Source organism: Canis lupus, chromosome 6 (genome assembly GCF_003254725.2).
Source record: "Canis lupus dingo isolate Sandy chromosome 6, ASM325472v2, whole genome shotgun sequence".
NCBI classification, from domain to species: Eukaryota; Metazoa; Chordata; class Mammalia; order Carnivora; family Canidae; genus Canis; species Canis lupus.
The window spans coordinates 43,162,837-43,176,398 of record NC_064248.1 but is presented as its reverse complement, the minus strand read 5'-3'; the positions used below and the strand labels follow the sequence as shown (position 1 = coordinate 43,176,398).

Here is a 13,562-nt window from a genome sequence, read left to right as displayed (position 1 = left end):
GCAGTTATAATACAGAGGAATAAGTATGGTAACAAGGGTAGCAAAAAGAGTGTCTTAACACAGTACAGAGATATTTAATGGAGTGTAGAATTCTTTTATTTTTGTGGTGGGAGGAGATGAGTGGAACTGTCAAGGTACACTTTTTACGTAAAGTGACTTAGAAGTAGCAAAGTAATATGAATCCAGGTATTCTGACTTCAAAGGTTGCTTTCTTTTTTTTTTTTTTAATTTATTTATTTATTCATGATAGACACAGAGAGAGAGAGAGAGAGAGAGAGGCAGAGACACAGGCAGAGGGAGAAGCAGGCCCCACGCTGGGAGCCCAATGCGGGACTCGATCCCGGGACCCCAGGATCGCGCCCCGGGCCAAAGGCAGGTGCCAAACCGCTGAGCCACCCAGGGATCCCCAAAGGTTGCTTTCTTGTCCATCACACTGTACTATCTCCCTATAGGAGTAGGGATTAACCAACGGAATGTTCTAGGCAAAGAAAATAATTTGTTCAAAGACAGCAGATATTCTAAGAACTGCAAGACTATCTATAGGGATGGAAAGAAGGTAAAGCAAGGCTAAAGACTTTAGAATAATGTTGACATTTCTGGCTTGGGCAACAAGGAAGGTGATGACATCATTCAGTGAAATGGTAAAAGAATGTCTAGGGGACAAATGATGTAGTATATGTTTGAGGTGTCCCAATTAATATCCAATAAATGCTTGCACATGTAGAATGAAGGTGTGCTCCAAAGACATAAGATTTGGAGCAATCGGGATCCCTGGATGGCGCAGCGGTTTAGCGCCTGCCTTTGGCCCAGGGCGCGATCCTGGAGACCCGGGATCGAATCCCACGTCAGGCTCCCGGTGCATGGAGCCTGCTTCTCCCTCTGCCTGTGTCTCTGCCTCTCTCTCTCTGTGTGACTATCATAAATAAATAAAAATTAAAAAAAAAAAAGATTTGGAGCAATCAATTGGCCTGTATCTGGTAGCTCAACGTGGAAGAGTAAGTAGGATTGCCTAGAAAAAAATGTACAGAGTGAGAGGCAAGGAAGGTTGAAAATAGAACATAGAAGAAAACTAATATATGAGACAGGCTGAGGAGGATGATCCTCAAGGGAGACAGAAAAGTAATGACAGAGAGGTGGGAAGAAAGCCAAGAGAATGCACTGCCAAGGAAGCCAACTGAAGAGAACATTTGAAAAGAGAAAGCAGGAAGATCTAGAAAATACCCACTGAACTAACAGTAGGGAGATTGGATTGGTAAAAGAATTTCTATAAAGTAGTGAAAGCAAAGCCAGTTAGTTGAGAAGTGAATGAGAAGTATAGCTGTGAAGAGAGAAAAAAGATAAGGCAGCTAGAGGGGACTTCAGTAGGATTACACTTTTTAAAAATGGTACTGACTTAAATATGTTAAATCTTGTGCTTAAATGCAGGATATTTAAATGCAAAAATAAAGGAGATAATGCAGAGGCTAAGGCCTCTGAATAAGTCAAAGATGAAATCAAAGGGGAAATGAAAAAAATACCTTGAGACAAATGAAAGCACAACATACCAAAACTTATGGCACACAGCAAAAGCAGTTCTTAGAGGGAAGTGCATAGCAATACAGGTCTACCACAAGAAACAAAAAATCTCAATCTAAATTTAAACCTTAAAGAACTAGTATTATGCTAAGTGAAATAAGTCAGATAAAGACTGACCATATGATTTCACTCATATGTGGAATTTAAGAAAACAAAACAGATGAACATAGGGTAAGGGAAGGAAAAATAAAATTAGATGAAAACAGAGAGGGAAGCAAACTCTTAACACAAGGAAACAAACTGAGAGTCACTCGGGCGGGGGGAGTGGATGGAGGGATAGGATAGCTGGGTGATGACCAAAGTGAGCAAAAAGAAGGAAATAACAAAGATCAGAGCAGAAATAAATGAAATAGAGACCAAGAACAAAAACAAACAATAAAAATAAAAGATCAACAAAACTAAGTGCTGTTTTTTAAGAAAAGATAGACAAAATTGGCAAACCTTAGCTAGACTAAAATGAGAGAAGACTCAAATAAATAAAAGCTAAAACAAAAGAAGAGGCATTACAACTGATACCACAGAAATACAATGGGTCATAAGACACTACTTTGAACAATTATATGCCAATAAGTTGTATAATCTAGAAGAATTAGGGAAATTCCTAGGCACATACAACCTACTAAGACTGAATCATGAAGAAACAAAATCTGAACAGACCAATAATGACAAAGCAAATTGAATCACTAATCAAAAAATCTCCCAACAAAGAAAAGCCCAGAACCAGATGGTATCACTGGTGAATTCTACCAAAATTTAAAGAAGAATTAATGCCAATCATTCCCAAACCCTACCAAAAAAATAAAAAGAATGGAACCCTTCCAAACTCATTTTTGTAATACCAGTATTACTCTGATAATAAGGTCAGACAAGGACACTACAAGAAAACTACAAACCAATAGCCCTAATGAACAAAAATATCAGCAAATAGAATACAATGGCATATTAAAAGGATCACAATAAATGGGATTTATCCTTGGAATGCAAAGATGGTTAAACATACACAAATCAAAAAATGTGATATATTACACTAACAGAATTAAGGATAAAAATCATATGATCATCTCAATAGATGCAGAAAAAGCATTTGACAAAATTCAACGTCCTTTCCTGATTAAAACTATAAAAGAATTGGGTATAGAATGAATATAACTCAACATATTAAAGGCCATATATGACAAGCCCATAGCTAACATAATATTCAATGATTAGAGGTTGAAAGCCTTTCCTTGAAGATCAGGAACAAGATAATTGGTGACTATTCTTCTCACCAATCCTATTCAACATAATTCTGAAAGTCCTAGCCACAGCAGTTGAGCAAGAAAGAGAAACAAAAGGAATTTAGGGGCACCGGAGTGGCTCAGTCAATTAAGCTTCTGACTCTTGACTTCAGCTCAGATCATGATCTCAGGGTCATGACACTGAGCCCCGTGTCAGGTTACATACTGAGCATGGAGCCTGCTTAAGATTCTCTCTCCTTCTTCCTCTGCTCTTCCCTACACACTCTTTCTTGGAAAAAAAAAAAAAAAAAAGGCAGCCAAATCAGAGGGAAAGTAAAATTGTCTCTGTTACAAATGATATGGTATTACATATAGAAAATCCTAAAGACTCCACCAAAAATCTGTTAGAACTAATCAATGAAATCAGTAAGGTTGCAAGATACAAAATCAATATATAAAAATCAGCTGCATTTCTATACACTAACAACAAAATATCTGAAAAAGAAATATAAAAAACAATTTCATTTATAATAGCATCAAAAACAATAAAATACTTAGGAAAAAATTTAACCAAGGAGGTAAGAGACTTGCACACTGAAAACTAGGTAATATTGATAAAAGAAATTGAAAATGACACAAATCAATGGAAATATATACTATGCTCATGAATTGAAAGAATTAATACCGTTAAATGTCCACATGCCCAAAGCCACCTATACATTCAATGCAATCCCTAACAAAATTCCAATGGCATTTTTCACAGAAATAGAAAAAAAAAATCCTAGAATGCACATGGAAACACAAACTCCAAATAGCCAAAGCAAACCTGAGAGAGAACAAAGCTGGAGGCAATATACTCCTTGATTTCAAGCTATACTACAAAGCTATAGTAAAGAAAATAGTATGATACCAGACCAAAAATAGATACATAAACCAATGGAACAGAATTGAGAGCCCAGAAATAAACCCTTACATATACAGTAAACTCATATTTGACAAAGGAGCCAAGAATATTTAGTGGACAAGGAATAGTGTCTTCAAAGAATGATGTTGGGAAAACTGGATAATCACATGCAGCAGAATGAAATTGGATCCCTACGTTAAACCCCTCAGAAAAATTAACTCAAAATGGATTAAAAACTCAAACATAAGATCTGAAGCTGTAAAACTCCTTAAAGGAAACAAGGAAAAATGACCTTTACGTGGGTCTTGGCAATGGCCTTTTGGATATGACACCAAGAGAATAAATAACAAAAGTAAACATTAGACAAATCAGTCAGTTAAGTGTCCAACTCTTTATTTTTGCTCAGGTCATGATTTCAGGGTCCCTCCCTACTTGTCTCCCTCTCCCTCTGCCTCTTCCCCTGCTTGGTTAAGTATGCACACTCCCTCTCTCTCTCTCATAAATAAATAAAGCATTAAAAAAAGAAATCAGGATCTCAAAAAGATACCTGTACCTCCATGTTCACTGCAGCATTATTCACAATAACCGAGTTAGGAAAATAACCTAAGTGCCATAGATGAATAAATAAAGAAGCTGCCATATACACAATGGATTATTATCCAGCCATTAGAAAGAAGAAAAATCTGCTATTTGCAACAATTTGGATGGTCCTCAAGGGTATTATGCTAAATGAAATGAATCAACCAGAGAAAGACAAATATATTTTATGGCATCACTTACATATGGAATCTAAAAAAGCCAAATTCATAGAAATAGTAGAATGGTAGTTACCAAGAGCTGGGGATTGAGGGAAATGAGAAGGTGTTGGTCAAAGGACAAAAACTTCTGGTTATGAGGTGAATAAATTCTGGGGACCTAACATACAGCATGGTGATTACAGTTCATAATGTACTGAAAGTTTCTAAGAGAATAAATCTTAAATGTCCTCACCACAAAAAAGAAATGACAATTATATGAGGGTAATGAAGGTGTTAACAACCCTACTGTGGCAACCATTTCACAATACATAAGTGTATCAAATATCAATGTTGTACACCTCACACAATGTCATATGTCAATTCTATCTCAACAAATCTTGAAAAAAATAGACAAAGATAAAAACAAACAATTCATAGAAAAGAACATGTAACTCTCTAGTGTTTCTATGAAGACATGTTAGGAATGAACATTAAGACAAAATACCACCTTATACTCAACAGAGTGAAAATAATAGAAAATTTGATAATACCAAGCAATTTGTAGAGAAACAGGAACCTTCATGCATTGCTGGTGGGAATGTAAGCTGGTATATAAAGTCATTTGGGAGGTAACATGGCTATCTTTCTTAGGATTAAGACCAGATAACCTCATAAAATTTGCAAAGGCATAATATATCCTTTTGATTCAGAAATCCAGGTGAAATTCTCTAAGGTACAAAAGAGGAAAGTTTGCATTTATAGATTTATTGATTTATTGATTTATTTGATGAAGCTGGAGAAAATCTAGATGTCTATTACTAGGGAATGGATAAAGAAGAGTGCTAAATGCATCCTATGTAGTAGTTAGAAGCAATAAACTAGGTGAACACATAATATCAAGGACAAATTTTAAAATCATAACGCCGAGTGAACAAATCAAGAAATCAATTGTGGCCTTTAGCAGACTACTATCTGTCTAAATTAAACACACACACACGAAACACTACATGATTCCTAAGAATATATACATATCGAAGACACAGACTATACATGTTAGAATAAGTACCTATCATAATAAGTAACATTTATTGAAGATAAATGTTACCTGCCCAGCTCTTTTCTAAATTCACTAATGTACTAATTTAATTCTCAAAACTCTTACCATTGTTATCTCCAGTATATAATTGAGAAAACTGAGGCACAGAGGGGTTATATAGCTAGTGGTTGACAGAAATGAAGCTCAGCCCTAGGCATCTGACTCTGAAACCTCTGCTCTTCATCCTGCCCTATAGTATCCATGAGAGGGATGCAAATAGTAGCCATGAATAAATGATTAACTTAACCCTCTGCATCTGAGATCTAAAAAAGAAAAAAGTGTTTTATTATAAAACCTCATCTGTCCCCCACAACTCTGAGTCAAGTGCTTACATAACAAGAACAGATAGATTATACATTTATTCCTTTCTGATTCTGAAATTTTGAGTCTTAATCTTTTACTTTACATTTCCTAGGACAGAAAGCTGAGTATATCATTCCTGATATACTCTGTGAAAAAGAGAAAAGTATATTATTTTTCCACTTTCCTAGGACAGTTAACTATATCAGAGTAATTCTCAACACAAAGTAGACCCTTTCAGTAAATGAGTATCTACCGTAAGTTCTAAGTTTTAGCAGACAAAGAAACTGTAATAGCTACGTTTGTACATATAATACTAACACTCTTTGCTCAACTAGTAGAACATTATAAGGAGGGAATAGTGTTGTTATTTTAGCCACTGAGGCTGGAAGTATTATAAAGATTATGTAATCATAATAACAGATATGACATTTGTGGCAAAAAGAAAAATAGAGCAAAATATAAAGCAATCTTACAGTAGAATGCTTCCAGAAACGAGCAATTTCATCAATATTTGTTGCAGGATGAAGTAAAAAGTAGTACTTCCATTCATCCCAGTCTACTGTCAATGTTCCATCACCATCGATGCTGGAATTTAAAACAAAAATAGTGCTTATAACATTTATAACAAATACTCTAAAAATAAGTACTAAGTATAAGAATTACTATTGAACATTTTAAAAGTTTCTAAGACATATCTTATGTTAATTGTTCTTACATAGAGACAACCTAAGTGTCTACTAATGGATGAATGGATAAAGAAAATGTGGCATGATGCACACACACACATATACACATGTGCACTTGCTGTGGAATATTATTCAGTCACAACAAAGAAGGAAATCTAGCCATTTAATACAACATAGATGGAACTTGAGGGCATTTTGCTAAGTGAAATAAGTCACACAGAGAAAGACAAATACCATTTGATCTCACTCATAAGTGAAATCTTAAAAAAAGAAAGAAAGAAAGAAAAGAGCTCATAGATACAGACAACAGATTGGTGGGTGGCTGCCAGAGGCAGAGGTTTAGGGGATGAGTGAAATGGGTGAAAAAGGTCGAAAGTTACAAACTCCAGTTCTAAAATAAGTAAGTCATGCGAATGTAATGTACAGCATGTAACTATAGGTAATATGCCATACTGCATATTTTTAAAAGTTGCTAAGGGAGTAAATCTTAAAGGTTCTCATCACAAGAAAAAAATTTTAAATACATATGGTGACAGATGTTAACTAGACTTACTGTGATAAAAATATATATATTACATTGTACACCTGAAACTAACATTACACATCAATTATACCTCAATAAAATATAAATAAATTTAAGTTTTAACTACAAAAAATAGTTTCTTATATGATAAGTTTCTAATCACAAAAAATAATAGTAATAAGAGAGGAAACTTTGGAAGGGATGGATATGTTTATGGCATAGATTGTGGTAATAGTTTCCTCGGTATATACTTACCTCCAAACTTATCAAGTTGCATATATTAATTATGCACAGCTTTTTGTACATAAAAAAATTAAAAATTTTAAAAATCAATTGCTCAAGCAAATTACACCTATTCTTTAAACTAAAAGCAGGGAGAATTTTATTCTAGGAACTCTACAAAGTATGTACACTTTATTATTTAGTCAACAGTATTCTCATAATTCAATAAATTCCTTAACAATCTTTCTTATAACTCTGTCAATAAAAGCTGATATTATCAAACCTAAAAAGGCAGGCAGGCAGACGGGAAAGGAGGGAGGCAGGGAGAGAGGGAGGAGCTACACCTATAGCAATTACTTTCTAACATGGAATATTAAATAAAAATTAAAACTATCAAAAATAAAGATAAGGGCTGACCTTTGTAGAATTTTTTTTGCCTGAGCTTCAGAAATATGCATACCCAGTGATTTCAAAGCAGCAATTATTTCTGAAGTTTCTATTATTCCTTTAAAAAGTGAAAAAATATCAAATTAAAGTATCTTAAAAGATAACAAGGCAAAATATACTTAGAATACAATAGTCTTTTAAAAGCCCATATTTTTTTACCTGTATTCCCATACTCACAATAAAAAGGCTAAAAGCTCTGAAAACTACATGACTTTTTATAAATTTGGCACCAAAATTTATTTGGTAGTCAATTATTTATCTGATTTTGTGTGATCATTCATTTATTTCACTGAAGAAATGTTCATGTATATAATTGCACTGTGATGCTCCAAACCCCACTTGGAGTATTATATATCATATATGCACTATATTGCTTTTCTCAAAACCCAAATTCTAAATTTCTAAATACATTTTACCCTAAGGGTTTCCATAAGAGACTGTACATCTGCAACAGATCTAGATTATTGTACCTACTTGGAAAAAAATTAAAGAGCTAACTCCAAAGAGGTAAGTTTTTAAAGAAATAACATACCTAAAATACAACGCAAACTTTAACACAACCATATCCTGTGTTAAATAACTTGAATCAACTGATATATTTAATACAAGCCTGCTATGCATCACAATCTCATGCTACTGGATGTTGTGAAGGAAAAATTAAGCATTCCATATGCTCCTCAAACTCCAAAACACTTAACTCATCGTGTCACTCTCCAAGTCCAAAAAATCTTTGATCCCTCCCTTGTGTAAAACAAATAAGTGAGGCTACTCAATGTTTTACAATATAAGGGCATTTTCATGTTTAAAAAAAAATCAGCCTAATGTAACCTAGTTGAAAAATATATAACAACAAAAAACTACTATAAACTCAGTCACATCTTTATTTTCTATTTTATGAACCATGGCTGTGTCTGCATACATTTATAAATAGCATACATATGTATTAGCCCATAGACAAAGCCTAGTATTTGTGCATAGAATTGTGATCACTCCAAGGCCCCTAGTGTTCCAAGCTCCACAGGGTAGAATTTACTGGTCTATTCCTTAACCTAGAAATCAAATTTTTCTCCAACTGGGGAAACAGAATCCTCTGCTTTATATCCCATTACAATGTTCGAACACTATATTAATTAATTTGATAATTTAAAAAATTTTTGAAAGTGTACTATTAAAATCACTATGTTAAATGTGAGAGAAGCCAGAGATTAATAAAACAACAGCCCTTGAGGAGCTTGTATGGATGAACTTACTTATTTTAAAAATATATCACTCTGTGCCAAATATATGTTACAGAAAGGTTATGAATAAAAAGTACTCAGGGATAAATAAGAGTTAAAAGTCACAGATGAAGTACTATAATGGATAAACAAGAGATCACCAAAGAAACAAAAAACATTTTTCAGCAAAAGGTACAGTATGAGCAAGGTACACTTACTTGTTTAACAAAGATTGATTGCAAATTTACATACGGTACTAGAAAGCAGGATAATAGCTACTTTGAAGGGTGGTAGTGATTTGGATGGGATGTAAAAGGGACATTCCTGAGATGCTAGTAATATTCTGCTTCTTAATCTGGATGCTGTTTTCATGCTGTATGTTTATCTCAGAAAAATTTGTGGAGCTTTTACTTAGAATTTATGCACATTGCTATATATATTATATGTCAATGAAATCTTCCCCCAAAAATAGTAAGTTAGGGCCAAACTTGAAATGCCATATTAACCAATTCTCACCTTGACAATTTCCTAATTCTGCCTTTGTTCAAACTATAATCTCTCTGCTCAAGAAACCCTTTGGGTTTTTTTGTTTTTTTAAATATTTATATATTTATCTGAGAGAGAGAGAGAGAGAGAGAGAGAGAGAGAGAGAGGAGAGAGAGCATGTGAGTAATGGGAGAGGGGGAGAGAGAAAAACTAAAGTACACTCACTGCTGAGCATGGAGCCCAACACAGGGCGCCATCCCATGACCCTAAGATCATGACATGAGCCGAAAGCAAGAGTTGGATATTCAATTGACTGAGGCACCCAGGTGCCCCTAAAGAAGAAAGAGGAAAGAAAAAAAGCCCCTCAGCCTTTTTTTTTTTCTGTTTATGTATTGATTCAGCACAAAACTAAATTGTCCTTGGGCACAATAAAGCTCTTCCTATATTGCTTCAACAGCAACTATCAAAGTCTACCTTTTGTGTCTTTATTATTAATTTACCCAAAATTGTTAACTTCAGAACTCTTTTGTTAACACAAATCCAAGTGCAACAGTTCACATATAGTGCTCAAAAACTGTTTACTTGATTGAACTAAAATACATCAAGCAATTTTTACCTGAAAGAAGCTAAAATTCCAAGCTAAGATGTAGAAAAAAATTAGGTAATGAGATCCAGAATATGATGAAGGCCTATGAACTAAAGATTCAAAGTTGTCTTTAATTATTTGCAGCAAATTTTCACTGAGAAGATAGACTTGAAATGAATTCAGCAGAATAACAGTAGTTAGATGGAGAGGAGGACCGCAACCATTCCAGCATTGCAATTCCAGGAAGAAATGCAAAATATTCCATTGCTGTACCAGCAATTTATTGCTAAATAACAAACTATCCAAAAAAGGTAACAAACTATCCCAAAATTTAGTGGTTAAAAACGATGTGTTTGATTATGAGTATGCAATCTGAGCTTGATTAAACTTACTGGTTCTTCTGCTGGTCTTGCCTGAGCTCCTCCTGTGAATTTAATCATCTGAAGGTTCGTTCAACTACAGCTAGAAATCCAAGACGGTTTCACTCATGTCTGTTAGTTAGCTCAGATGGAAATGTAGAACAATTGAAAACTAAATGAGCGATCTCTCCAGCTGGGTTGATAGATCTCTTTTCAGGTGGCTCAGGATGTGAAGAAAGAGAATTCCAACAGGACAAGTTTCAATGTACAAGTACTTTTTAAAGCCTTGCTAATGTCCTAATGGCTGAAGTAAGTCAAATGGCCAAGCCTAGGCCTGTATGGTTCACGGCTAACAAAGGCATACATCCTGAGAGATGTGATTCACTGGGAGAGCCAATGGAAAGCAAAATTATTTAACCTTCCTTAGCCTCAGTGTTTGTTCTCACCTCTAAAAATGCAGTTACTGTGATGACTTGTGTAAGACAAAAATAAGACATAGCAAATAAAGTCCAATAAAGTTAGTCCCTTTCCTACCATTTCCTCAATATCCAAAAAAAAAAATCCATTAAAAGAAGAATCTTACTGATGAAATTATGTTCAATAATTACTTCATTCACATCATTATAACCGCATTCCATGGACATTTTGGCTGAATGGGAGCAGGAGCTCAGATACTACTTGTTGAGAGAAGTTAAATAGATCAGATCACATTGGGGCTTGAGCACTTCCTGCTAGTGAGTTTAACAGTACACCAGCCCACATGCATCCTCTTGCCCCCACTGATTGGCATAAGGCCTGGAAGGCCTCCTGGGGGACAGAAAGCAGGTGGTAAAAACTGAATCTTGTCTACTATTAATTTTTAACAAATACAGTGTGTAATGAGCTGGGAGAGTCCCAACAGGAACAATGATATCAGGAAGGAAAAGCAGGGGATGATCTGATGTAATGAGCCAGATCCCGTAATAGAACTCAGAAGGAAATGTTGGCTCCAGGGTCAATGACACACACCTGATACCAGAAATTACCCTATCTCAGCCAATATGGAAGCAATTGGGCACTCTGGAAGAAAGTGACTGCATGTTCATATGAATTGAGAAAACTGTACCTTGAGGCCCCAAATATTCTAGTATTTCAGACACTTGATTAAGTATAACAGTGGGGAGGAGTTTCCCAGGGCTGCCACAACAAAGTACCACAATCTGGGTAGCTTAGAACAACAGGAATTTGTCTTACAGTTTTGGAAGGCAGAAGTCTGAAAACAAGGTGTCATGTCAGCAGGGCCATGCTCCCTCTGAAGATACCAGAGAAGGATCTATTAGTGCTTGTCTCCTTGCTTCTAGTAGCTGCAGGTATTCCTTGGCTTGTTGATGCATCATCACTTCATCCCTGACTCCATGATACTAAATGGACATTTCACATCATCTTCCTCTGTGCATATCTGCTTCTGAGTTCAAATTTCCCCTTTATATGACACCAGTCATATTACGTATTGGGCACTAATGTCATTTTAACTTATTACTTCTGTAAAGACCTATTTCCAAATAAGGTTACAGTATGAGGTACAGGAGGTCACAGTATGAGGTACAGGAGGAGTATGAGGTACAGGTACAATTCAACACTAACAGAGGATATATTCCCTTTTCCACACAAAAAGCATGCTGGCCAAAGTAAATTGGCTGAGCTCTACACAAAAGTGGTCACTGAAGCAACAATGATGACACAGAAAGAAGGCAGCTCAATCAGACCTAGCACCTCTGCTAGTGCCTAAGCTCTGCAGTTCAGGTGGGCAGTAGCCCTGGGGCCAACAGTAGAGCTTCATACCAACTGTCACAGCTCAAAACAAATGAAGCCCATGGGAATTTGGCAATAGCTCTACCACAATAGTACCTCTGCAGAACTTTGGGGACTGAGCTGTGATATTCCAGTTTGACTAGTCAAGGCAGAAATTCAAAGATCTATATTGCTAATCACTATATTACTTTCAGATTTCCATCTTGCCTCAGAAAAAGTATTTTCTTTATTACTAAGAGCTATAAGCACTGATTTGCAGCTTTACCAGAGACAATAGTAGCATTGTGTTTTTACTAAGGACATTATAATTTCACTGGTTATCTGACACAGTGGATTTTCAGCTTACAAATGATGATCATGGTGGTAATCACCAATAACAGTGAAATTCCAGAATAGCACAAGAGCAGAACTATCCAGCCAAGATCAGCAGCAATTGATGACCAGTTCTAACTGAAAAACATTAGTAAATAGACTAAAGCTTCTGGGTATTATTTCAGTAGCAGGACCCAGAAAGGCCTTTTTCTTTCTGGAAAGTGAATGGAAGCTTGAAGCCCTGAAATTTGGGTATCACAGGTCACTAAAGCCTGCGACATTCAGGTTACACTTTGTTTTACCCAAGAATCCATCAGTATGACCCTTATCTGCTGGTACACTTAGAACTGGTACACAGTATAGCTCTCTTGGTACACTTAGAATTTTTCAATTAACAAAAACTAGATTTCTGAAAACTTAAAAATTAATACATATGTTTCCTAAATAGGGTATAATTGGGTTCTAATTACCCACGGTTGCTTAGCCATATTTGGATGCAGAAATGGTGTTCTACTTTTACCTATAGTCTTTCTGATTTAAGGGTTTGTGACAAAGTACACCTTTCCTCTGTAAATCAGCATGGATACTGGCTGCAACACTATGTATAAGAGTACAAGATTGGAAACATCCCAAATGTCTTACAATATAGGAATGATAAGTCAACTCATAAACAGAATATTTCAGAGTCATTAAAAACTATGTTTGTGAAGAATATTAAATGAAATGAAAATGCTTACATTATAACATTAAAAGAAAAAAGTAGGACACCAGATGACATGTAGTGTGACTACAATTTCATTTAAAGAGAGAAAGAGAAACCAAGAAAGAAAACGGAAATTAGAAAGTCCAGAAGGAAATATAAAAACACATTAAAATGTTAAAACTGATCCCCACACAGCAGGGTTACAAGTAACTTTAACTTTCTTTTAAGATATTTTCTGTGTTATCTAATTTTCCCGCAACCAAACTATTTTCAAAATCAGCAAGTAAACAATGTCATTTTTAAAATTACCATATACTTTCAGCTCATACATTGCAGAAGAGTGGAGAGGCCTACTCCCTAAGCCAAGGAGCTCTAAATTCAGAGGACAAATTATGTTA

At 35.3% G+C, this 13,562-nt stretch overlaps 1 protein-coding gene across 5 annotated transcripts in view; it reads right to left on the bottom strand.

The window, feature by feature from the left end:
* LOC112640744 (calcium-binding mitochondrial carrier protein SCaMC-1-like) overlaps window positions 1-13,562 on the bottom strand; it is a 49,603-nt gene that overhangs the window by 15,920 nt on the left and 20,121 nt on the right. For all 5 annotated transcript variants that reach the window (XM_025417446.3, XM_025417442.3, XM_025417445.3 and 2 more), the window contains exons 3-4: window positions 7,681-7,768; window positions 6,306-6,417 (exon numbers count right to left, since the gene is read on the bottom strand). In XM_025417446.3, the coding sequence (XP_025273231.1) occupies window positions 6,306-6,417; window positions 7,681-7,768 (200 nt within the window). The remainder of the gene's footprint in view (window positions 1-6,305; window positions 6,418-7,680; window positions 7,769-13,562) is intronic.